Source organism: Mycteria americana, chromosome 11, assembly GCF_035582795.1.
Source record: "Mycteria americana isolate JAX WOST 10 ecotype Jacksonville Zoo and Gardens chromosome 11, USCA_MyAme_1.0, whole genome shotgun sequence".
Taxonomy (NCBI): domain Eukaryota; kingdom Metazoa; phylum Chordata; class Aves; order Ciconiiformes; family Ciconiidae; genus Mycteria; species Mycteria americana.
In genome coordinates, this window is record NC_134375.1 from 12382284 (window position 1) to 12405187 (window position 22904).

Below are 22904 nucleotides of genomic sequence, written 5' to 3' on the forward strand. Positions count from 1 at the left end.
GATTACTTCATGTGTCTTGCAGAGGACACTCACTTTTAGCTGGCCTGGGGTGCCTTTTTCACAAGCGCATAACATTGTTTATTCCTCTTCAGTTTATGACCCTCCAAAACTCCAGATTCTTTTCTGTGGAACAGAGACCTAATCAGTTGATAATTGATTATTTATAGCTAGTAATTTACAGTTGATAATGCCTAAATGCAGTTGTGAGCTTGTCCATATTGAACTGCATCCAATTTCCACCAATTTGTCAAGAACTTTCTTAATTCTAGTCTTAGCCTCCAAAGCACTCACCTCTCCCAGCTTGTGTCACCTGCACATTTAATAGGGTTCTCTGTACTTGCAATCCAGGTTGTTAATGAATGTAAGTCATTAGCCTTCTTCTCGTCCTTCCTATAACTCCATTACATATAGCCCCACTTTCGGCAGGGTCTTCTCTAGGACCTTGGATTGGTTTCTGCTGCTTGTCCTGCTTGTGAGCCTGTGTTATCCAGCCCTATGGATCAGCATGAGGTTAGGAAGCTGGTCTTGCTCTGGTACAGGTAACTTCTCAAAATACTGCTGATGTCCACGTGGCTGTATGGCAGGAGCATTGGACAAGATGGTATAAAACCATTGGACAAAACCAGTTTTCCAGCAACGTTTGGATTTGGTTTTCTAGGGGAAGAACAACTTGGGATATCAGCAGTGGTCCGTAGGTAGCTGGCTATAGGTTATTTCTTTGCAGTCAGCCATTAAATGTTCCTGCTCTTGCAAAGTTATTAGAGAATTATCAGAGTATGGTATATAATTAACCCTCAATAAATAAAGTAAAACCATTTCTGGGCTAAACTGTGTGCTTGTATGGAGCCTTCCATCCTGTGGTTAAATCTGTAGTTCCCTTTTTCAATGCATGCTTGTCTAACTTATCATCTGCCATCATTTCTGAAGTACCTATCACATTTGTACTTGAAAGACAGCAGTTATAAAAGAAACCCACAGGGAGATGACCCAGAGGATGTTTGAACAAACGGAGCAGACTCTTCACAGAACTTTTGAGACTCCGCAGGTAACCTCTTGGGATATCTGTTGCGGTTTGTTTTTGTCTTGTGGTGCTTTGTTTCAAGACTGCAAAGGTCCCGCTTTTCAAAGTCAGCTTTACCTTACACCGGGAAATGCATCTGGAATCTGCTTCTGACCAGTTGCCTGTGAGATAGTGGGACACATCAGCTATAAGTAAGAAAATCATTACCTTTTAGAAGCTGTTTTCTATGGTTTGGATTTCTACTGTCCTTTAAGAAGGAGCATACGCTTTATGAAGGGGATAGATCCTTTACCTTCTGCTTATTATTTTTTACCATATATAACCAAAACGTAATATAGTAAAGGCTTTTATTTGTCCTGAGAACTTACTATATTCATTTTTGTGAGGAGCGTAATCCTCTTGTAGATTTCTAGTTAACATCTTGACTTGAATACACTTATTTTGATTCTGTTTTCAGTAATTTCTCACATGAAACACACAGGATATCAGAGACTGCAAGGTGTTCTTAGGTTGTGGTCTTACACAGCTGTACAAATACCTCTTCCAAAAGCTGTATTTTCAATCTTAGTCTGATAGCAAGAAAAAGAAAAATAGCATTTTTGAAAATAAGGCAGGAAAAGATAAACTTATAAGAAAAACAGGGATAATAATTGGAGACTAATCTGCATTACAGTAACATTTTATATCCAGTTACAAATCAGTAAACTGCTGCTGAGAAAAATGTTAGATCTGTGTCTAATACGTGCATGCTTTTAGACAGCAAAAGTACCTTTGAAAAGTTGATCTTTAGGATCTTTTCAAAAGTACAGGGTAAAGAATGTGCCCAGGAAGAATGAGAATCCCTAGTTTTTGAGGACAAAGTAAAAAAAACTATAGGTAGCCAAACCCACTTTAAGTAAACCCAAGAGAGAGCCAGCTTTTTTAGTTGTGCTAAATGCCAGAGCAGTGTTGTAACCAACATACTGACGTTACTCACGTTAGTGGATGTGAATCCTAAGCAGTTGTAAAACATGAGGCTTTTCAAAGATTTTTTTTTTTTTAATAAAGTACTGAAGTGATTGCTTTGTTTTAAAAAAAGTGAGTTCTCTTAGCAGTGGAACTAATGAAGCTTCTTTCCCAAAGTCTTGTAGTTGGACCTGATAAAGCTTTGACTGCAGCTGGGGAAGCACAACCTGTCCCTCCATCCCTCTTCTATGCCAGTGGAATGCCCTTTGCTGGGTTCTTGTGTCTTTCTCATCGAGGTACCCAGTTCACATTACGAGAGCTTAATCTACTTGAAACTGCTTCTTAGCTGCTGGTTTTGGTTGTAGGTGGTCGGTGGGAGAGCTGCAATGAACGTGGGGGGTAGTGTTAGTAGACAGGTAGGAATGCAGATGTGCACGCATGCTTAAAACCACACGCACACACATCTGTGCAGTTCAGAGTTGCGTTCTTGGCAGAGTGGTACTGGGGTTATTGCTAGCATGAAAATGAGAAGCTGGTTTTTATTTTCAGGGATTTGAAGCTGATAAATTTTTACTTTTAAATAGAGAAAAAAGTTATTAGTGTATTTAATAATCTCATCAGATAAATGAGCTATACGATGTTTTTTGAAGCAGGAGAGAAAGCCCGATGCCAGTAATTTGTACAGAAGCATATTGGAAATGCGTGTCATGTTCTAGCAGTTTTTTAAATTTGTTTTTATCAGATTAAGCAGTGTAGGTGTGGCAGAGGTGGGCAGAGATCAGGTGCCATCGTAAACTTGTGTTCAGTCCACATAATGCCCTCTAGAATAACATAATCTTGTGAAGCAGAGGTCTGTATGGTATTCAAGTGAGAAAATCCAAAAGAACAGGCTTTTCATGAATGGTAATGCAACAGGAAATAGTCTTGGAGGCATTGTGTAGCCATAAATGTATGGTATGAATAATAATTACCTGATTGTTTGTGATTCACATACATTTTGGAAGAACAAAAATGTCTGACCAAAATGTCTTTCAATAACTCAAGATATGTAAAAGCAAATCCTGACTCCCCAGGAATAATCCGTTAGGAAACTCCAGCGGTTCAGTTAGCCTCACACACACTTTGGCTACCAGAATAGTAGATACATACAAAATATGAATATAGATAATGAGTGGACTTGGACATTAAGAAACACACTGCATTATAGATTATGTGTCATTTTAATGAACTCGGCATTCATACACCATTTTGAAAAATAGTTACTGTATAGCAGAAGTATTCCAACTGTGATCAATTGGAGTGCTTCCAGTCCCCGGGTTATTTATTGGAGGATGGGTTAAAGATGCTTTCTCTGCTCATTACCATCTGAAAATATTATGTTCTCCATACAAGCAATTGCTGTAGTGCCCCAGGGAAGTACTGTGATTGGGCTGGGAGGGCATATTTCTCTTCGGTAAGAACATTTTGGAAAACTGCTGTTCTGTATTTCCATGTTGTTTATATTAGGTTATACATGAATGATTACACACAGATTTTTTTTTCTCCCAGTACTTCATGAAACAATCCATAGGAAGCAAAAGGACATGCTGGTTTAAAGCATTAAAAATAGTCGTTCAGTTAAATTAGAAACAAACAAAATAGTTTCTCTTACACCCAATAATTAACACTGGAGATTAGCCTTGAGGTGAGCACTGAGACTGCTTCTTTAGCGAGTTTTATTGAAATAGAAACTGGAAAGTAAATTCCAGTAAGTAGCTATTTTATATTTAGTGGCAGCTAAAAATATGGTTATTTCTGGTTTTGGAGTAAATGGGACTCTACTGAAAGCCAGTGTACCTCAACCTGACTCGCTCCTCTCTGTGGAGAGATGCTCTAAGTCCGTGACTGCTGCTCTGAACATCCACACATGATAGTGTTTGAAACCAGTAACTTTTTCAAAGAGGGCCGGCAAAAGCAAAGGGAGCAAAATGAAATGTGGTTGGTAGTACTGACATAAAATTTAGCTATGACAAGATGCATTTTCCTGCAAGGAAAGGAGAAGAGTCTATAACCTGCAAGGTGGCAGTTGCATTCCTTTGATCATGTGGATATACCAAGCTCCATGGTTTGTGTGCCTAACAGTTGGGATTGTGTTCATTTTTAGCCATCGGCCTCTGTAAAATGGTGACAAGGCACACACGCTGATACACGGCCGTTCTCATTTACCATCTAAAGATTATGGCCAGCATGATGAGAGATTTTCTGATCCTCCTTTGGACAATGAACTTGATTCAGCGAAACGTACCTCAAGCTGCAGGAGGTAAGGCATTTCCTTCTACCAGTGTGTTGTTTTAGCACCAGTGAGTGACCAAGACCCCTCTACGTGTTGGTCAAATGCACTATTCTACACGTGAATAAAACAGTTCATGGCATGCCATGAGTACAGGACCACAGATGACCGTGCTGTGTTAACGTGCTTCCTGGGACAGTTGTACCCTGTCTCAGTGAGATTGCTTCCAGCCCGTGCCTGAGGACTGTTTTGCTTTGAGAGGGAAGAACCATGAGGCATGTCGATGCAACTTGTGCCATGCCACTTGTCTGGGCTGGACAGTAGTTTCTGGCCTGGTTTATTCAACAGTTTAATCCAGCCAGAGTAAAGGCATTATTCCAGGTAGCAATTTTACTTCCGGGAACAAAACTGTAGTTAGCTGCAGAAACATGGCAGCACAAAGCATCGCTGGTATAATTCTGGTGTATCAACAACCTTAATGGTGACGTTTTTTGTGGGCATCTCGACAAGGAACATTTTAAGGGAAGCAGTTCAGGGTGGTTTTTGTTGGGGTTTTCTGAGCCTTTATGAGGCAGTTTTCCTAATGCAAGGTATATGCTTGAAAATTGAACTAGTGGGCATCAAAGGTTGAAATCATGGGAGAAGAGAAGTGGGGACTGACATCCCTCAACTGCCTTGGAGATGGCAATTAAGGGAGGGCAGGCTCTGAAGAACTCTAGAAATGAAGGGGAGTAGATTGATTATTTCATTGCCTTGCTATTTATATGCTAACATTTTCCCCCAGCATGAGATCTTCCTCATTTCCATATGAGCTCCAGGAATCCCTCTTGCCCTGTCATTTTAAATTATCATTCCCATCCTTCTATGTTTTTTTCCATTCGTGCTTAATTCCTCTGTTCATCATTTTGTTTCTTCTCTCACATATAACTTCTTGTGGCTGTCAGCCTTCTCTTAGAAAGCCCCCACATTATGCTCTTCTGCAAGCTTATGTGAGTGAGAATTGTACGTACGGTTGATCACTTGATCAGCTCTGTTTCAGTACAGATGGCCAGTGTCTGTGTGGCTATGGGGATCCAGCTGAACAACCTGAACCTAACAACAAGCCAGAAGTAATGTATCATTGTGATTTTCAAGTTGAAACTGTCATAAAAATTCATTTTTTAAGCTAAGTTTTAAGTAAACTCTTATTTGATGAAGTTTTGGTTGTTATTTAAAGATGTTTTTCAAATATTAGAAACATTTTATAAGAAGCTGTTGAGAGAATATAATATTGAAATGAAATTACTTGCTTGTATTGCTCATTGCTTGTAAACAGCTATTGCTCAAAACAATTCACGGGATTACTATGTTACAAATATTTTTGTTTTCTCCCTTACAGTTCAGGTTTTCCCACCTGTTAACTTCACCCTTACAGTCTCTGCATTAGCACAAGTACTTTTACACTGGAAACCAAACCCTAATCAAGAACAAAAAAACTACACTATTAGATATGATGTGAAAATCCTAAGCCCTGTGCCTGAAGAGGTAAGATAAAAGATAAGTCCAGTATCCTAAGAAAGTTAAATCCCTGTTGAGTTGAATGTATTGCACCAAACCGGGGTGCAGTAGGTGTGATATGTCTCCTGAATGAATGGCATATTTCATCACTTATTCCTTTATATCATAAACATATACTTTGAGCACTGGAGAGATTCCCTTCCAGCTATGCTTATGGCTACAGCTCTGCTGGGACAAGGTTTAGCCTGGGAATTGGCACTCGGCAGCATTCATCTTGGGGCGAAGCTGGATACTGGCTTTAAGTGACATTCCTCCTGGTTCAAGTCAGCTCACTTAATTCACATTAATGCCAGGGTATCATTAAATGTCAGATCATGTTTCATTACAGCTGTATGCTATAGACAAATTCTTTGTAAGATAAGGGTCCTGCTGTTTTAAATGAGAAACCTTACACACTTCTTGTGTGGATTATTTGTACTCTCTAGCTTTATACACTTAATATAACCAGCTAATCTAGCTGGCTGGTTTGCCTCTCTGCAAAGACTGGATCAGTCTTTGCAGGTCCCTTAATTTGGCTTCCATTACATGTGATGCTTATTTGATTTTTTTTTTATTTCAAGTATGATACAAAGAAGACTCACAGTATCCAAACAGCTGCACTTCACAACGGTTTCTCTGCACACATTCGGACGTTACTTCTTCATAATGACTTTCAGATGAGAAGTGACTGGGTGAAGGAAAAACTCCCACCTCCGCCAGGTAAGAAGAAATGCAAGTGAGGTCTGAATTTTGTGTCCTGCCCTGGTCTGTGGACTAGACATCAAAAGGTGACAGGTTTAATACTTGAAAAATACTGCTACACTGATCTTACAAAATTATTTAGCCCAGGCCTTTCTCTACTGCTGTGGAGCCTGGAGTACAATCTGGAGGTGCACAACATGGATAACCCACATAAAATTTTCTAAAAATTCCTTGCTAAGGCTAACCTACTTTCGTACACTCTAGGATATTAAAAGATCATGTTGCCTTGAATTGCAAGGTGTACATGAAATATGTAATGGTGTTGTGTGGTACAGCTTTACTTACACTGTTTGGGAATCTTCATCCATCCATAACTGATAGACCTGTGTGATAAGGAAGAGAATTGGATACAATAGACATAGATATAATGGACCAAAGACTGTAATCAAAATGTTTTAGCAACATGAATTTCTTATGATTTTTGTAATAAAAATTTTCTTTCTGCTTTATAATTCCTTGACTCTCTAGGTGCTCCAGAGACATCTGTCACTAATTTGTCCTGTGTTACTCGCATCACCATTTCTAGTACTGTTTCTCTCCATTGCACCTGGGTTCCTGGCCAAGGGGCACCAGAAGATACCGAGTACTTTCTATTTTACAGGTTGGTGTTTATTCCCATTTTAGTCAGCAATGAATTTCTTCAAGAGCGTCATGTCTCACAAGTATTTTAATTTAGGTATGAGACGTACACTGAAGAATGTCAAGATTACATCAAAGACAAGTGGAACAGGAATACTGAGTGCAGATTTTCAGTGACTCATATTGATCCTGAAGAGGTTGACAATCTCATTGTAATACACATTAATGGGTCTAGCAAGTATGCTGCAATAAAACCTTTTCAGCAATTATTTAACCAAAATGCCATTGGTGAGTAGAAATACATCTAAAAAAAAAAAATTAAAAAATGTCTAGCAGGACTGTCAAAAGATTTCTGAGAGAATATTACTGGATTGAATGGTTCTTGTTGCAGGTGAAAGTTTATGCTGATTTTGCATAGACATTTTAATGAAAGTGGAAGAGATTATAAGACAGAAATGGATGGTTTTAACTAACTTTGATTTTAATATTATAGAATGACAAAAACAAAAAGCTAGAAAATACAATTAGTTATTCTGTTTGTTAGCCAAAGCATTATTTCCAATATTCATTTTCAATTGATTTAGTCAATATACCTTCAAGTACAGTTTTTACTGCCTTTTATTTTACGGCCTTTCTTTGAAAGGAAAAAGACGCATGATATTCAAGATAACCATGTCCTTTTAAAGAAAGGCATTAGACTGTTGAATAAAAGGTAGTATCAGCCATGACTGTCTATCATCTTTCATCCACCCAAATAATTTCTTTTACTTCATTAGTTCTACGCCTTTCACTTTTTTGTAAATATATAACATTTCCCTTTTTCATGGCTTCACTAAGATAAAACAGTTGGCATACTTTCTTCTTAGAAATCATCCCCATAATAGCTTGAATTTGTTCCAGTTTTCAGTAACTTTCCTGGTTACTTCTGTTTTTTTTCCTGAAGAAGTTTTTCTAACTGTTCTATCATTAATTTCATGCTTTTGTGAAAATTAATTTAATAACACCCCCCCCCCAATCTAGTTTTCCAGAACTTTTAAGTGGATTTTAAAAACTGGTTTCCCTTAACTATTTTCTCCAATATAGTTATTCCTCCTAAATCCTTATCTTTTCTGGCCAAAATGTGAAATAAATTCAAGGATTATAGGTCCTGCTTGGAAACCCTATCAGGTTATAAAGTGCTCCAATTGTTAGTATTTAAACTTTGCTCTATAAATAACTTACCAGTACAGTTTTCTTTTTGTAGAGAAAGTGAATGTTCCCAGAAATGTCACTGTACTCTTAGAGCAAAATGATCTCCTGGCCACATGGGAGAAGCCAATTTCTCCTTTCCGTGAAGAATGTTTTGAATACGAATTTTACCTCTTCAACTTGAAGTCAGGTAACAAGCAGGTAATTGCTTCTCTGATGCCCAAGTACTATATAGCGTTCTTGTCTCTGAGCTGTCCTATATAGCTAGAATTTGCCTTTATGCAACCTGGTTAAAAAGTCTTTATATTCATGGATATGTTACAAATTTTAAAACATTTAAAATAAAACCTGCTATTAGTACATTTTTGAAACTATGGACTTTTGGTGGAACTTGTGTCCCGTTTGTGACTAGGGTTCAGCAAAGCCAAAGTCTCATCAGTTTTCATATTTTTCCTCTTTTTCTGGACATCATTTATGTCTGCAACAAACTATCCCCAAGAGACCTAGGAAAGCAGAAGGACAAAAATTGGAGTTATTCAGTTTTATGCATCTGGGTTCAGAACAGTAGGAGGATGGACAATTCTGAAAATCCAGCATTAAGTGTCTTAAGGAAGAATGCAAAAATGAGGCATCTTTCAAGAATTTTCCCTGAAATATTGGCGTATTATGAGAGAAAATACACCTATAAAAATAGAGATCTTACTTCAAAAGCAAGGCCAGATGCTCACTGTTAATCCAGTAAAGGAGTTTTAAAAAAATAAAAAGATAAACATGATTAAAGTTTGTTTTCTGAATTGTTTAGTCTTAAGTAATCTATGACAGTACAATGTTGTTTTCCTAACAGATATTGAAAATATCCTCAAACGACTTCAGATTACGGATTGATGTTACCAACAGGTATTCCATACAAATAAGAGCTAATCATCACATATGTTGTACGAGAGGATTTTGGAGTGACTGGAGTGAAATTATTTATGTTGGTAAGAATGAATGACATGCTTCTGTCTTGTAATGAATATTATTACATTGCTGGAAAGCAAATGCTGCCTAATCATGAGCATGCACAACACCAAGTAATTTTAATAGAAGCCAGGAAAATAGGTATTTGAAGAAAGAAACTGACTTGTTAATGCCAAGTGGAGTTAAATCTCTGTTCCATTTAAAAAAAAAAAAAATCTCCCAAGCAAACTTCTGGACATATGGAGGGATTTTTTAGACAGTGTTTTGTTTTAACATGCTTACATTTTCAGAGACTGCTTTAAACTAGCTTAAGGCCTAATTCTAGGTAAGGCCTTTTAGTTGCATTACTTCTTTAGTTTTTACATGTGTTTCCCTGGCATGCATTGTGACGTTCATGCTGGAAGTTAATATGAATGATCATGCCAACTACTACTTTACTGGAGCTATCTGAACTCTTAAATGTTGGGGGGGGGAGGGAAGAGCATGGTTTTAGCATCTTTGGAACATGATAATTTGCCCCACTTTGTTCTGTATTTCCCACTTGCTGCACATGTTTTTCTGGAAATAACAGTTTCCTTATCACAGCACGTTATCAACTGTTTCTTCTTAGACATCCTCCTTTGCTCTTATCTTTTGAGTTTCTTAACTTCCTGGTTTTCACTAAAAAAAAAAAGTCCTTAACACTCTCCTGTTTACTGCACTTTTCCCTCTTACATCTGTTTGCTAGTGAATGTGATTAAATCTGCTGCCTTACTCTTAACACATCCCCTTGACCTTCCCACCTGGCTCCATGGCACTGACAAGCCCTTGGGAAGAGAGGCTCAGCAACCCGACCACTCACCTGGGGCAGGGGGGCTGACCAAACATCTAATTAATTAAGAAAACTGGGTCTGTTTATTAGCCTCATGCACCTGTCTGGGAAATATTCGGATGAGAACAACTTTAAGACCAGTAGACCTGTTCTGAGCTCATACCCTGAGAAAAACACTGGCCTAGACTGCCCGTCCTGTAGCAGCAATCCTCCAACTCTGTTACCAACTGAAACACAATTCTGGATCCATTCCTTGGGCTGTGGTGATCAAACCCTGTGAAATGCAGCCATATGCTGCCAAAGTGGGCGTTGTAAAACTGCACCTTGATACCAGCTGTCTCTAAAAGGCTGTTTAGAAGCATTGCAGTCAAACAAAGCTAGATAAAAAATCCTTAGTGCAGCTGAGTGGGCTGGACACCCTCATTAACTACGCACGTCAGCCCAATACGAATCAAATCTGCGAAGCTGTAGGTCTGTGTGAACAGCCACCGCCAGGGTTCACAGTTTAAAAGGTCCACAGGTCGAGTTTGGGGCTGAGAAGCACCTCACAGCGCATTTGTGCTGTCCCGATTCTGCTTTCCCTGCAAGACGGAAAGATTTGAGGGCCTCTCTGTGTCAGCTGGAGCACTTTTGGAGCTGTCTCTCCTGCGTGGCGTGACAATGACTGAGAAACCTGGAAACGTCGCTGTTACAGACGGCTCTACTCATGCACTGCCCATACCAAATATGGGAAATTCATCCTGATGGTAAAAAGGAAGAAAGTTAGTCTTCCATAAAAATTTACTAAAATCTCAAAAATATCCAAGGATAGGTCCAATTACTTCAGTTTTTCTTATGAAAACGGGTTTTTAGAGGCTTGTTGCAGTTCATTGACACAATACAGGTTACTGCAAAAGTCACTGGGTTTCAGTACGCACTTCAGCCAGTGGTTAACGTTGCTGTTAACTTGCTCTGTGGCTCTGAGGAAGTTTCATCTGTTCCCTCCATTTCGTGCATCATGTGGACACCTCTCACTAGGCAGGTGCACGGGCTCGTGCTGGTTCACAGTGGTGCACGGGGCTGGGCTGGTACCTCCGGGCACGTCTCTGAGAGAAGCCCGAGGAGGAGGCCCCGGGCAGGTCCCCAGAGCCACAGCACAGCTTCTGCAATTGCTGCTTCTCCCACGCCTTATTCCGAGTTGCAGTGAGACTTAGTGTTGCCTGATCGTGCCTTTTTGGAGCCATTGCCAACTGACATAAGATGGAAGAGACTTAGGACCCTTCCATTTTTGGTTTGGAAAATGGAGACGCTTCCCAGCCGTCACGCTGGGAGGCTTAAAATTGGTTTATGGGACTTAAATTGGTTTATGGGACTTAACCGTTTTCCACAGTTTGCTGCCCCAGTCATCCTCAAGACTTACACGAAGCATAACTCATTGACAGTTACATCCTAAATCTTATTTTCGTGAAAGAAAAGTGGTAACCCTGAAGACAAAATAAACCATCCTAACCCGTTTGTAATTGCGAGGCTGACTGTGTACCCCCATCGGGGTGGTACGGAGGCGCAGAACGGATCACCCGAGCCTGCTCATGGCGTCATCCACATGCTGCTCTCGGGGACTGCTGTGCAACCACAGCCGCCGGCGGAGACAGCAGGCTCAGCTCCTCATTTCTCAGAAACAGATCTGGCCACCATTGAATATTGTTTTGTCTACAGCACCAATAAACCCAACGCTCCTGCTGCTGGCCGATTTATGTCCTTCCAATTACCTGGTAATGGCAGTGCTGACACCTTGATGCATAGGACAGGTAGTTATCGTAACCACACACGGACTCGGCAGCCTTTTGAAAATGCAGTTCAATGTAAATGTTTTTGTCATACGGCATAATGTGGCACAAAATAATGGTTGTGGTCACTGAGCAATACCTTTTCAAAACAGAAGCATTGACCTTGATAGAAATACCTGTGTCTGCTCACAGGCAGAGGCAGTAGAAAAATTCTTCCTGAGGAAATGTATCAGCAACCAGCTCACCAGAAAAATGGGGGGGGTGATGTCTTTTTTACAGGCAAGTTTATGAAGCCAGAGAAATCCAGTTCCTGGCTAGAAAGGATTAACAGAAATGAAGAATGGTTTAATGGAAAACAAACAGTTTGTGCCCGAGATTATCAGCAAACAGTGTCTGTGCTGAGTACCAGTCGTGTGCACGCTGCATGGCATCGCATGTCTCGGGACGGCAGCTAACGGACCGTATCGTCCTGGTGGGCCTGGCTCCTCATGCTTCTCGGCTTGTTCTCTCCTTCTTTCTCAAAATGAAAGAAATTTACTGTGAAATTGCCAAGTCAGTTTCATGGAAATTGTTCTTGAAGCTCTGCGTTTCATTTCTAATTCTAGATACCAAGTCTTCATCATTTGCATGTTAATTTGTGATCTGAATGTAATCACATAAAGCAGCTGATGAAATCTTTTGTAAGAGTGTTTTTAAAATAACCTGCACTAAAATAATATATTTAACTACTTTTTTTCTTGAAATTCAGGGCAAAACAAACTGGAGAATCCCGTAGCCTGGATTCTCGCTGTGCTTTGTGTGTCCTCGTGCTGCACATTCCTGCTTGTTGCTATAAAATGCAAAATGTAAGTATCAACATCTTCTTTTTAATTACAGTATAACTAAGGACTAGGTGTTCAACAGGTGTGTGTGGATGTTACAAGCTTTGCTTAATTTTAAGAAAGGGCACTGAGTTTGATATTCAAGTATAATTATACAAGCAAAAGCACTGAAAAGTAATAATCAGCCTCATTAATTATCAACAATAACATTCAGCAAAATTGGTGGATAAGAGGGTTATTAAATTTAATCTTAAACAACGAAACCATATACTGAGTGAGGTTAATTTGTTAAAAATCTATTTGTCCTTATCTCACTTCTTCACTTACATGGATCTGGTTGGGTCAATGATTTTCCCAGGCGGACTCTGTCTTTAACCCTGGTGAAAGCTGCGGAGAGCATCTTTCATGGCTAAAATGTACAGACCAATATTTTCTCAGTCTTGTCTAGTTCAGCCTGCAGACATACACTCTATATTGGGCCCTGGGCATGTATCTGAATTTCAGTTGACATCAAAGGAGCGTGGTAGATGCTCTGAAGAGGTAAAAATTCAGTGCTTTTGTGCTTGCTGCTCCTCTTGACCTCTTAACAGGAGCAAGTGCATTGAACTTGTTTGCTTTGAGTTTCTGAACTATTTGTTTAGTTTATTTTTAATTACTATTAAATTATTATTTTAATTAATTTAATTACTACAGAGGCTATGGATGCCATGTAGTAAAAACAGATACCATATAGCTAAACTTCCCAAAATGTGCTGTGAAGAAACCCAGATACACTCTGGATTTCTGTAGCTGTGACTAGTCAAATCATAAGTGATGACTTAAAGAATCAATGTAATTACAAGCTTCTCCCCTGAAACATTCATCAAGCAGCAATTATCACAATAAACACAGCTCCCAGTAATGTAAGTGCTGTCCTCGACTCTGCTAATTTCTTATTCATTTCTCTAATGCCTTTTAATTTATTGGTCATCCTGATGTGTCCTTGGCTATTTTCCTTTCCATACCACATTTCCTTTATCAAATAAAGGTCTTGTCTACAGGAATGTTACATTAGAATAACTGTTGTTAGCTCTCCCTAAAGTGTCTGGTGTCTATGATAACCTGTTCTTAAGTCAATTTAATTAGCATAGCAGGTCTCAATAAGCAATCCTTTCTGGAACAAGATAGATTAACTCCCCAGAGAGTTTATTCATGTTGTGCTCCGTATGCACCTGTTCCCAACTATGCAGCCTTGATGTGTTGGTGGAAATTCCCGAACTGCTCTTACTCACATCACTGATTCTTTTATGGGTTGACCTGTCTGTATAGCTGTAGGTCCTCCACTGCTCCAGCATCATCTTTGTCAGCTCTCTCCTCTCTCTTTGGGACAGCAAAACACCAACACCAGTTAGTTCCAACACCAGTTGGTAGCAGTCATACTGCTCCATGTTTTCCTGTGGAGTTCTGCAAGTATTTGGATATTATGCAGTTACCCCCTGCGGAGATCCTGAAACAGATATAGGGGAAGAAATAGGTATAGGGGAAGACTTCTACTCAAGGACCAGCTTGAAGATGCTGTAGTAATGCATTTTATGAACTTCAATACACGAGGCAAATTTAAGCTAGCTTTTCCAGGTTCAGCTGCTTGATGCTACATTGGTTGCTTCTAGGATTTTCTCTCTGCCTGGCTAGTACATAATTCCCTAGCACCCAAAGGCTCATTACATTCCATCTTTGCCAAAGTGATTCAAATTTTATCTGCCTGCTGCACTGAATTTCATGAAGTTGCTAGCATTACTCCACCCTTCCCAAGCTGCTTCTTGCTCAGTGTCCTTGCCACTTCTCTAATCCTCCAGCCTGCCCTGGGAGGAGTTGGGAAGTGTTAAGAAGATGAAATGCAATGCTTAGCCTGCTCATTTGTTGTATCTGCAGATATTAAAAAAAGAAAAATAGAACAGGTTCCCTAGATCAGTTTCATTAGTACTCTCGGTTTTTACTGCTGTTGAAAATTCATGAAGTGTACCATGCAGTTCAAGCCACAGAATCATTTCAAATTTCATACGATTTGAAGGCATTATAAGGAATTTCATTATAGCGAAGAGTTCTATAAATTTTTCTGTGTGCTTCCTGGTGATTGCAGGCATCGGAGATACAGCCCATCGTTTGGGAGAAATGCTACAAGGCAAAGAAGCCCTTTGGGACTGTTTGGATAGTCTTTTCCCTTCACTTACTTGCAGTAGCTGATGAGGTTACTGTCTTCATAAAAAGCACAACTGAATGTTTTCCTAGTTTGCCCGCTGTCTTTATGAATGAGCATCTTCTGTACTTCCTTAGGCTGTACCTTGGAATAACATTTTTCTCCTGGAGGTGAGCCCACGGGACGATGTAGTTAATAACTTGCTCCTAGGTGCTCTCCACTTATTTGACATGAGGACAGTCAGTAGCCCTCCATACCCTGAAATCAAGTGCTCCTCCCGACCTCCACCAGGTACCCCTCCCTCTTCTGCATGCCACTCCAGTCCACGACCAGCAGTCACCAGCCACCCGCTACAGGGAAGTCATTTGGAAAATGTCACAGGGAATCTTGGTGGAGACAAGACACTAGAAAAAGCACTCTAACATACTGTGAAAACAAATATTTTATCAATCTCATCGTAGCGGTTAGAAGAGGGAAAAGAAGAACTTGTTCTCCTACTTATTTCTCTTTATTTATCTTTGGCCTTTTCATGTCACAGCCTGTGGAAAAGGTGGCAAATTTCAGAAAGACACACACAGCACAATAAATGGAGGCCCTGAAATGCCGAGTTAAGGCACGAGGGTCCTATGGGGTGTTTCCAAAGCCTGAAGGTCCAAGTAGCGCTAATGGAAAGGGCTGTGCTCTAACCCATGTACAGACAAGCAGAGATATCTGGAACATTTTTTGTGACAAGCTATTTAATCACATAACTCCAACTTTTCAGTGTCCTGCAAAAAAGAACAGGACCATTCTGAGGGCACCACTGTCACCACCCCCACCAACGCCTCACTGCAAAGACTCTTGCACCTGGGGGCAAGCAGCCCTCCTGAACACAAGTGTGCTTCTGCCTCATTTCTGTTGGGTGTTTGTGCACCCTTCCTTAAGGGTTTCTGTTCCAGAAGTGACGTGTAACTTATGCTTTTTGCTGACTCAATAAATAATTTTGATATGGCTCCATCAAAATCTTTTATTGACAAACAGCACAACTAGAAACGCGCCAATTCCAAACAAAACCAAATCTTGTGGGTGACATTGCACAGCAATAGCATAAATCACAACCACACTCAGAGCTGAAATAAGATGCAGGAGAAATCATCTGGCCTCCGAGGGCCTTCCTCCTGAAAGGCTTGGGAGACCCGATGGACTTGCAGGAGCTGTGAAGACAACAGTGCTTGCAAAGCTCACCTGGGTATGGTCACAAAGACCTAACCCTTCGCAGGAAAGCTGTGAAGAGTAGAGATGATGCCAGGTGCTGGAGTGTTAATATTGGAACTCATCCCGGTCCCACTCCTGAGTTACACCAGCAGCCACCTTACTGTCCCACTCTGCTGGTGGCGACTGCGCAGCCTGACTTGTCCTCTGCAGCCAGCGATGGTTGGACTGCATTCAGCATTTCAACAAAGGGGATGCAAATGTCTCCTAAAACCAACTCACTCACACCCTGCTTTTACTCCCTGTATTCCCACTTCTGGCTGCACACCTCCATCACAAGCCCTCGTCCGTATGCAGCCATGGGGAGCCATCCCATAGCTTGCTTGGTCAGCTCTATCGTGTGGGCAGTGGTATGGCCCTTCCCTTCGCCTATTAATTAGTTAAGCATCAATGTCTCCTTCAAGGCAGCAGCAGCTCAGCCAGGAAGGTTTAGCTCCAAACTGATAGTCAGAAAATATTCTTCCTCAGCTCCCTGGTGAGGAGGAATAATAGGATAAAAGAAAACTTGACAGAACTCCGAAAGCTTTTGGAAGAAGAACAGTCATAAGAACATAAGCATTGAACTAACCAGACATCAGCCAGGAGAATTGTCACAACATAAATGGGGCAGAGGAGCAGATCTGGTCCCAGCAGCTAGGGCTCCACACCTTGGCCACGTCTTTGCTTCATGGATGTCAGTCTTGCTCCACAGAACAGGTACCGGATACTAATTCTGGGCTAAATCCTATAATATTCAATTAGGCCAAGTTCCCATTAAAATCTGGTCCTATTTGGACGTCGTGCTGTCCAGGGGTAGAGATAGTGAATGCATTTTGGCGATGGAAATGTGAAGTCTATACTCTGGGATATATCAAAGATGAGAAAAACTTCACTCTGCAGCACTTGCTGTGACAAAAATACATATGCCTGTAAGCTTCAGCCAGACTAAAGAGTGTCAGGCAGGGATGGAGTATCTCAAAGAGTGTTAGCAGGATGAGTTATTACACCGCTAAGCAGAACCGTTTACTGTCAGCCATCTCATGTCTGGTTCCTCGCCTCCTCCTTGTTCCCTCGGCACACAATTATTTGCGGTTGCTCTCCTACCACGAGACGTGGGCAGATTATGTCCAGAAACCAAAGTCAGCCTGTCTTGACTGTCCAAACAAGGTATATGACAACGCAGCCCTTGGGAGGAACATGAGTGTGAACAGACAGATCAGAGCAATTAATTTCTCTCCAAGACAGGCCTACTGCTGGCTGTTAAAAGCCACAGCAGTGCCCCGTTGGATCGGACCTTCTAGCCCAGCTCTCTGCTGCGGGGGTGATGGGCGAGGCTGATGGGGCAGAGTGTCAGCCCACCTCCTCTTTGTCATCCGCATGGCCCCAGGGTGCAGAAGTGTCCTGTGAGGAATGGCACACCTGCCCAGTCCTCGGGGTGTCCGCTGGTGGGCCGTTATCCATTACTTTGACCCCTTTTGAACCTCGTGCTGCCGTCCGATGCCGATGACTGACTGGGAGGGGAGGAGGAGGGCTGGCAGTTGCGAGGAGATATGCCTTCTCACAGGGCTAAACACATGCTGCTTGTTGGATACGTCATCCGTCAGAAAAAGCAATTCTTTCACATCCCTCCACTACTGTTTTTTTGCAGAAACCACGTATGGAGTAAACTGTTTCCACCAATTCCAACACCCAGCAACAAATTCAGAGATCCATTCCCGAATGACTATGAGGTAAAATAACATTTTAGTCACTCTTTTTTTTTTTTTTTTTGGACTAGAAGAAACGCTTGTGTTTGTGTGCTGCTCTTTCCCTGTAAGGCTGTGAGCATATAGCTTGTTACTGCTCAGTTAAAGCCTTTTGACCTCTTAGAATTTCTAATGGCCATATTAAATGTGGACTACATTGTCAAATGTGTTGTGCAAAACATGCCAAATGGGAAATTTGTGGGTGCAGTTACCGTAACGATACGCACAGCCCTGACTATGAGTGTAAAATGGAGTTAGCCATCGAATTTAGCAATTTGTGAGGCTGTTTTTGCAATCCTAACTGCTGTGGTCGGTTCTCACCTGGCTGTGTGGCCACCTTCTCTGCTGAGGACAGGTCCCAGTCTGCAGTAGCTCTGGATCTGGCCTTGTTTGTAGGTGAGGTGTTTTGTGGAGGGTTAAAAATGAACGACAGGATTACGTGCTATTGTCGAGTGCTTTTCTAATATGCAACGAATTTCAGGCACACGGTGCCCTATCTATGGCTCTGCCTTTTGTAAGGAAATGGAGTTGCTCCTTCCACTGAGCACAGCCAGGCAGATAGCTCTGCCTTGGCAGGGGCTGGAGGTTGACTCCAGGAGAGCTGATTTATTTTGTGAACCCTAACAATGGGAAATGTTTTGGTCCTACTGTTAAGCTGGTCTTAAGCCTTATTATGTTTGCTGTTACTTCCTGATAAATACATTTGCCTTACAGATAAGATAAAATTCCTCATTGTCTCCTCAAGGGAAGTGCTGCTCAGTAACTTGATTTTAATTTGTCCCCTTAGAATAGGGGTTTGGTTTTTTGGGTATTGTTCTTATTCCATGGTCTGGTCAAGGAAACAGGCTTAAAAGATTATCATATAATGTTTGTTTTTAATTAAAGCCACTGATGTAAAATAACATGACTTAGGGTATCACAAATAAGAATATGAGAAATAGCAAATATTAACACTGCAGCTAGAAAATGTGAGGTTGCAAAAGCTGTTTCACATTATCAAAAGAAGCACTGCCTTGTATTTAGTCATCTCTTTACTGAAAGTGAGCTTGGAGCAGGTAGGTGATACCAGCTGGAGGCTTTCTGCTGGCACTGTGGCTGCAAGGGTGGTAGTACTGGCAGGGAGCTGTGAGGACATGGCCCTGGTGTCTCTGCTGAGATCACCCAGGAGAGTGAAACCCCCAGCAGCTGTTTGTTGTGGGCATTCAGTTCCTAAATTTGTAGTGTAAACAGCGGGGCGAGGTGATGAAAGCCCCGTGCAGCAGTGGCAGCATGGCCCGTGGGAACCGCGCTCAGCCCCGGGGAGAAGCTCTGCCTCCCACCGCCCCTGCGGGCTTCCCAGCAGCTGAACTACTGCTTTCTGCTTCCTTCTGCGAGGCACCCCGTCCCTGCACGCCCGCTTGCACAACTCTGCTCAGTACCGAGGGGTCGGGCTCTGGCCCCACAAGCTCTGGCCTCAGTGCTGTTTATTCAGAAAAATTCATGTGCCTCCTAACATGCCCTCCAGTTCCTCCCGGGGCTCTTTGTCCTTGGCTACAGAGGGCTGTCTGGTGGGCCACTGTGGTCAGCTGTGTTGTGCAGCGTATGCCGAATGGGAAATCTGTGGGTGCAGGGGGCTGCTGGCCCGAGAGACAGAGTGATGAGCAGCCCTGTGAGAACTTCAGCAGGAATGTGAACTTTTTGGCAAAATTCTTCTGTTGAACCCAATGCTCTTTCTCGGCTCTTACCTCATTAAATGTTTTGGGTGAATCCCTCTTTAAATGCACCAACTTGAAACACAGTGTTTTGCTAAACGTTGTTAAGTGAGGGCTTTGCAGCATTTGTTTCATAATGAATATTCAACGCATGCTTAAAACGACATGTCATGACTCAGCTCTCTTAATTAGTGCAGCGTAGTTGATAACCTCTGTTTACCTCCCAGCTCGCCAGCTAAAAGTGGTGTTTGCTTTCCAGAGAGCACGCACCTGCACCAGCGAGACGGAGACCGAGTTCGGCAGTTTCGCTGAAGATCTCTACTGCAGCGCCCTCGACGACTCTGTTTTCTGAGAGGCTGTGGGGCTGGTGAGGCTGCGCAGCCCCAGCACACCACCCAGCATCGCGGGACGGGCTTCGTGTCACCTCCGCCGCGGCGGTGTTTCCAGCCGGGGAAGGAGGACTTGCTTCCACGAGGTGCCTTGCGTAATGATAAGCTACTAAACAAAAAGTCCCAGTTTAAGCAGGATATTAGTACGTGGTACAAGGGCTGTGTAGGAAGAAAAATTTCTGGAAAAGAGCTAATGGCTTTTTTTCTGGTTGACAGCTTAATCTTTTGGATTTTTGTTTTGTTTTAAGTAACTCTGACAACTCAAGATGCAAAATGCAAACTGGGACTTGGCACAGCCCTGTGTATGGCAGCAAGGTACCCAGCCGTGGTCCCTGGCAGTGACCAAGGTGGGTCAAATACTAGGAAAAGAGTAAAACAAGCTGTAGAGCACCCCAGTGCTGTCATCTCCAGTGCTGCACGGCTACAGCAAATTCATCATGAGAGTGGGGACCCACACTTGGCCTTCACTGATACATTTTGTAATGAAACAGTGTGAACTCAGCAAGTAATCTGAATAACCTCCATGGAAATGCAATTCATTGATAACGGAAGCGTCTGCCTGTGCTGTGTGCAAGCTGTGAGCCGTGCAGCCAGACCGCTCCTGCGCGGGGACTGCTTGAATGGTGCAACGGCCAGGCCGTGCCTGACGTGGCAGTGTCCCTCTCGCACTGCATGAAGGTACTTACACCTTGCTTTTTAAGTAAACATAGCACCAATTTTGGATGTGGGGAAAAGGCTGTCTCAGTTGCAGGACTTTCTAAACCCCAAAAGCCTCTGGATTTTATAGGCTATTTAAGTCAAGGTTAGTTTGCCTATGCAGCTGATGTACAATTAGAATCTTATTACTTTTGTGCACGAAGCTAGCACCTTGCCTTGCTACTTTTGTACACACAGGTAGCACATTGCCTTGTTATTTGTGTGTGCACAGCTGGCACCTTGCTGCGACAGGCACAACTCCCAAAATCTCAGAGTTTGTGTACGCGGCAGGTTTTGCAGGTGGCCTGCTGTGCTGCACGGGTTGTGTGCAGTGCAGGCCTGCGAGGAGCCACATTTAAACTTCCAGTAAATTCACAGCTTGGGAATTGAAAACTATTCAGGTAAATAGCTATGAAACACTGCAGAAAACTGACAGGAGTCTCCCGCTGACGAGCCACTGGCAACTGAAGAACCCTCAGCAGCCCCTGCAGAGCACTGACCCCAGCGCTGAGCGTAAAACCCCTCTGAGCCCCAGCTGGGCACGGCCAGCCCCGAGCACGCTGCTGGCTCTGCGCACGCTGCACTGCCGGGGCTGCCAGCCTGGGCCCCGCTGCGCCAGGCACACGGTGAGACCTGGGGAGGGGACCAGTCCTACTCTCAGATTTTTCCTGTGAAGTTCCAAGACATTGGTAAAAATGTCTATGCTCATGTAGTTGTGCTGCCATGTGGACAAAGACACTCAACTGACGATACCCCGATGCCTCCTGCATGCCTCTCCTCGGGTGTCCTGACTGTCCGGCATGCAGAGGAGTCCTTACTGTTTATTCCTCCCTTGCTTTGTGGAAGTTTATTTTTTTCTTCAGGTTATTTTCTTCCTTCTTGTAAGATTCGTGCAGTTTGCAGAAGAAAGTAGGCATTTTTAATATCTTCGTTTCCCTAGGCTTAAACATCTCCAGCTTTTGGCTGTGTGAAGCTGGTGGGGCTGCGATGGCTGACACCGGCACAGGGATCACGGCGGCCAGCCGAGACTGCAATCTGGGTGCTGCGAGACCCTGATTTCAATATGAAACAAGAGCTTCATCTGTGTTTCTTACAGTCCCTTCTCCTGAATGAGAGAATGCCACGAGGATGGGTGGTCTCTGAAAGTGCATCTGTCTGCCTACCTGGGTGCTCACCGGCGGCCGCGGGATGGGGGGAGGCACGGGAGACTCGCAGTTGGCTCATTCAGTCCAGGGCTGCCTTGCGGGCTCTTGCCTTTGACATCAGCTGGCAGCATCTGCAAAAGGACAAGAAGGGATCATTTGTGCTTCCTGGCACAAGAGAGTAAAGCTTAAGGGGAAAAAGAAAAAAAAAAAAGACAAATGGCACAAACTGATAAACTTCCTCAATTGCACCTACAAAACAAAGCACAGCCTGGGAATGCAGAGTTTTCAAGCATACGGTAATTAAAGAAACGTGCCAAGGACCTCTTGGTGCTCTTAAGAGGCTTTCTGAGCTGCAAGGAGCTGGGCTCCTCCTTCATGGGCAACTTCAGCTGCCTTCAGGTAACTTTGAAAATCCAAGCCCAATACTGCAACCCGTTTTTCTTCACTATCTGTTGTTCCATCTGAAATGAACTGCGTTTGAGACAGCGTCGGTTTCTGTTTGTGATTTGTTTACTTACGTTGTGTAATCCACAAAAGGAGTTACCAAATAAACCTCCTGCCTGAAACCACTTGAACAACTCGGGCTTTGACCTCTCTGGCTGCGGACCACGAAGCTCTCCTGTTCTTGCAGAGTCCTTTCTACTTCCAAGAAACCTCCTGTCTGTCGAGCTGGCCAGAGGTGGGCTTAAGCACATTAACAAAGAATAAAAAGAAAGATTTGACCCAAGCAAGTTTGGAAAGTGCCTAATGTAATGGAGTTCCCAGGTGCTACAGACTAAAAATAATTATAATAAATGAGCCAGTTCTCATCTGGGTGAAATAGCATGGCTCCATCAAAATTAATGTAGCTCATTAATGTAACAATGTTTGTGCCTCAAATGTCTCTCCTGCATGTGATTTTAATGGATTTGAGGTGCCCAGCTTTCACAGTCTAAAATCAGAATTTCATTAGTAAAATCCTAAAAATGAGACTAAAGAGAATTCTTTTACTACAATGTATTTATGTCATGCCTTCAAGTGGCCTAATAAGTAAGATTTCTAAATATAATTTCATTTCCATTACTGGCAAGATATTGCAGAGATTAATGCAATCTATTTTGCAAAGTATATTTTGCATTTGAGCTGTACATTTAGCTATGTGAAAGCGCGTGTGTGAATGCTCAGCGCTTACTAG

General features: G+C 42.4%; 1 protein-coding gene across 2 annotated transcripts; it reads left to right on the forward strand.

Moving 5' to 3' along the window:
- The first annotated feature begins 947 nt into the window (after positions 1-947).
- On the forward strand, positions 948-20399 carry IL5RA (interleukin 5 receptor subunit alpha). 2 transcript variants are annotated; one of them, XM_075513999.1, is made up of 10 exons: positions 948-1045; positions 4110-4265; positions 5614-5759; positions 6353-6491; positions 7002-7134; positions 7210-7400; positions 8356-8501; positions 9145-9280; positions 12586-12682; positions 15598-15773. In XM_075513999.1, exons 2-10 carry the CDS (start codon positions 4184-4186, stop codon positions 15626-15628), a joined length of 1101 nt encoding a protein of 366 aa, XP_075370114.1. In that variant the 5' UTR covers positions 948-1045; positions 4110-4183; the 3' UTR covers positions 15629-15773. The 2 variants fall into 2 exon arrangements, with proteins under 2 accessions (XP_075370114.1, XP_075370115.1); XM_075514000.1 differs by lacking the exons at positions 948-1045; positions 15598-15773 and adding exons at positions 17713-17794; positions 19760-20399 and having other exon boundaries at positions 4163-4265.
- Positions 20400-22904: the final 2505 nt, after the last annotated feature.

Coding starts and splice junctions, on each gene's coding strand:
- IL5RA (XM_075514000.1), top strand. CDS start 4,184: ATGGCCAGCATGATGAGAGATTTTCTGATCCTCCTTTGGACAATGAAC. Junction 4,266..5,613: donor CGTACCTCAAGCTGCAGGAG/GTAAGGCATTTC, acceptor TCTCCCTTACAG/TTCAGGTTTTCCCACCTGTT. Junction 7,401..8,355: donor ATTTAACCAAAATGCCATTG/GTGAGTAGAAAT, acceptor TTCTTTTTGTAG/AGAAAGTGAATGTTCCCAGA.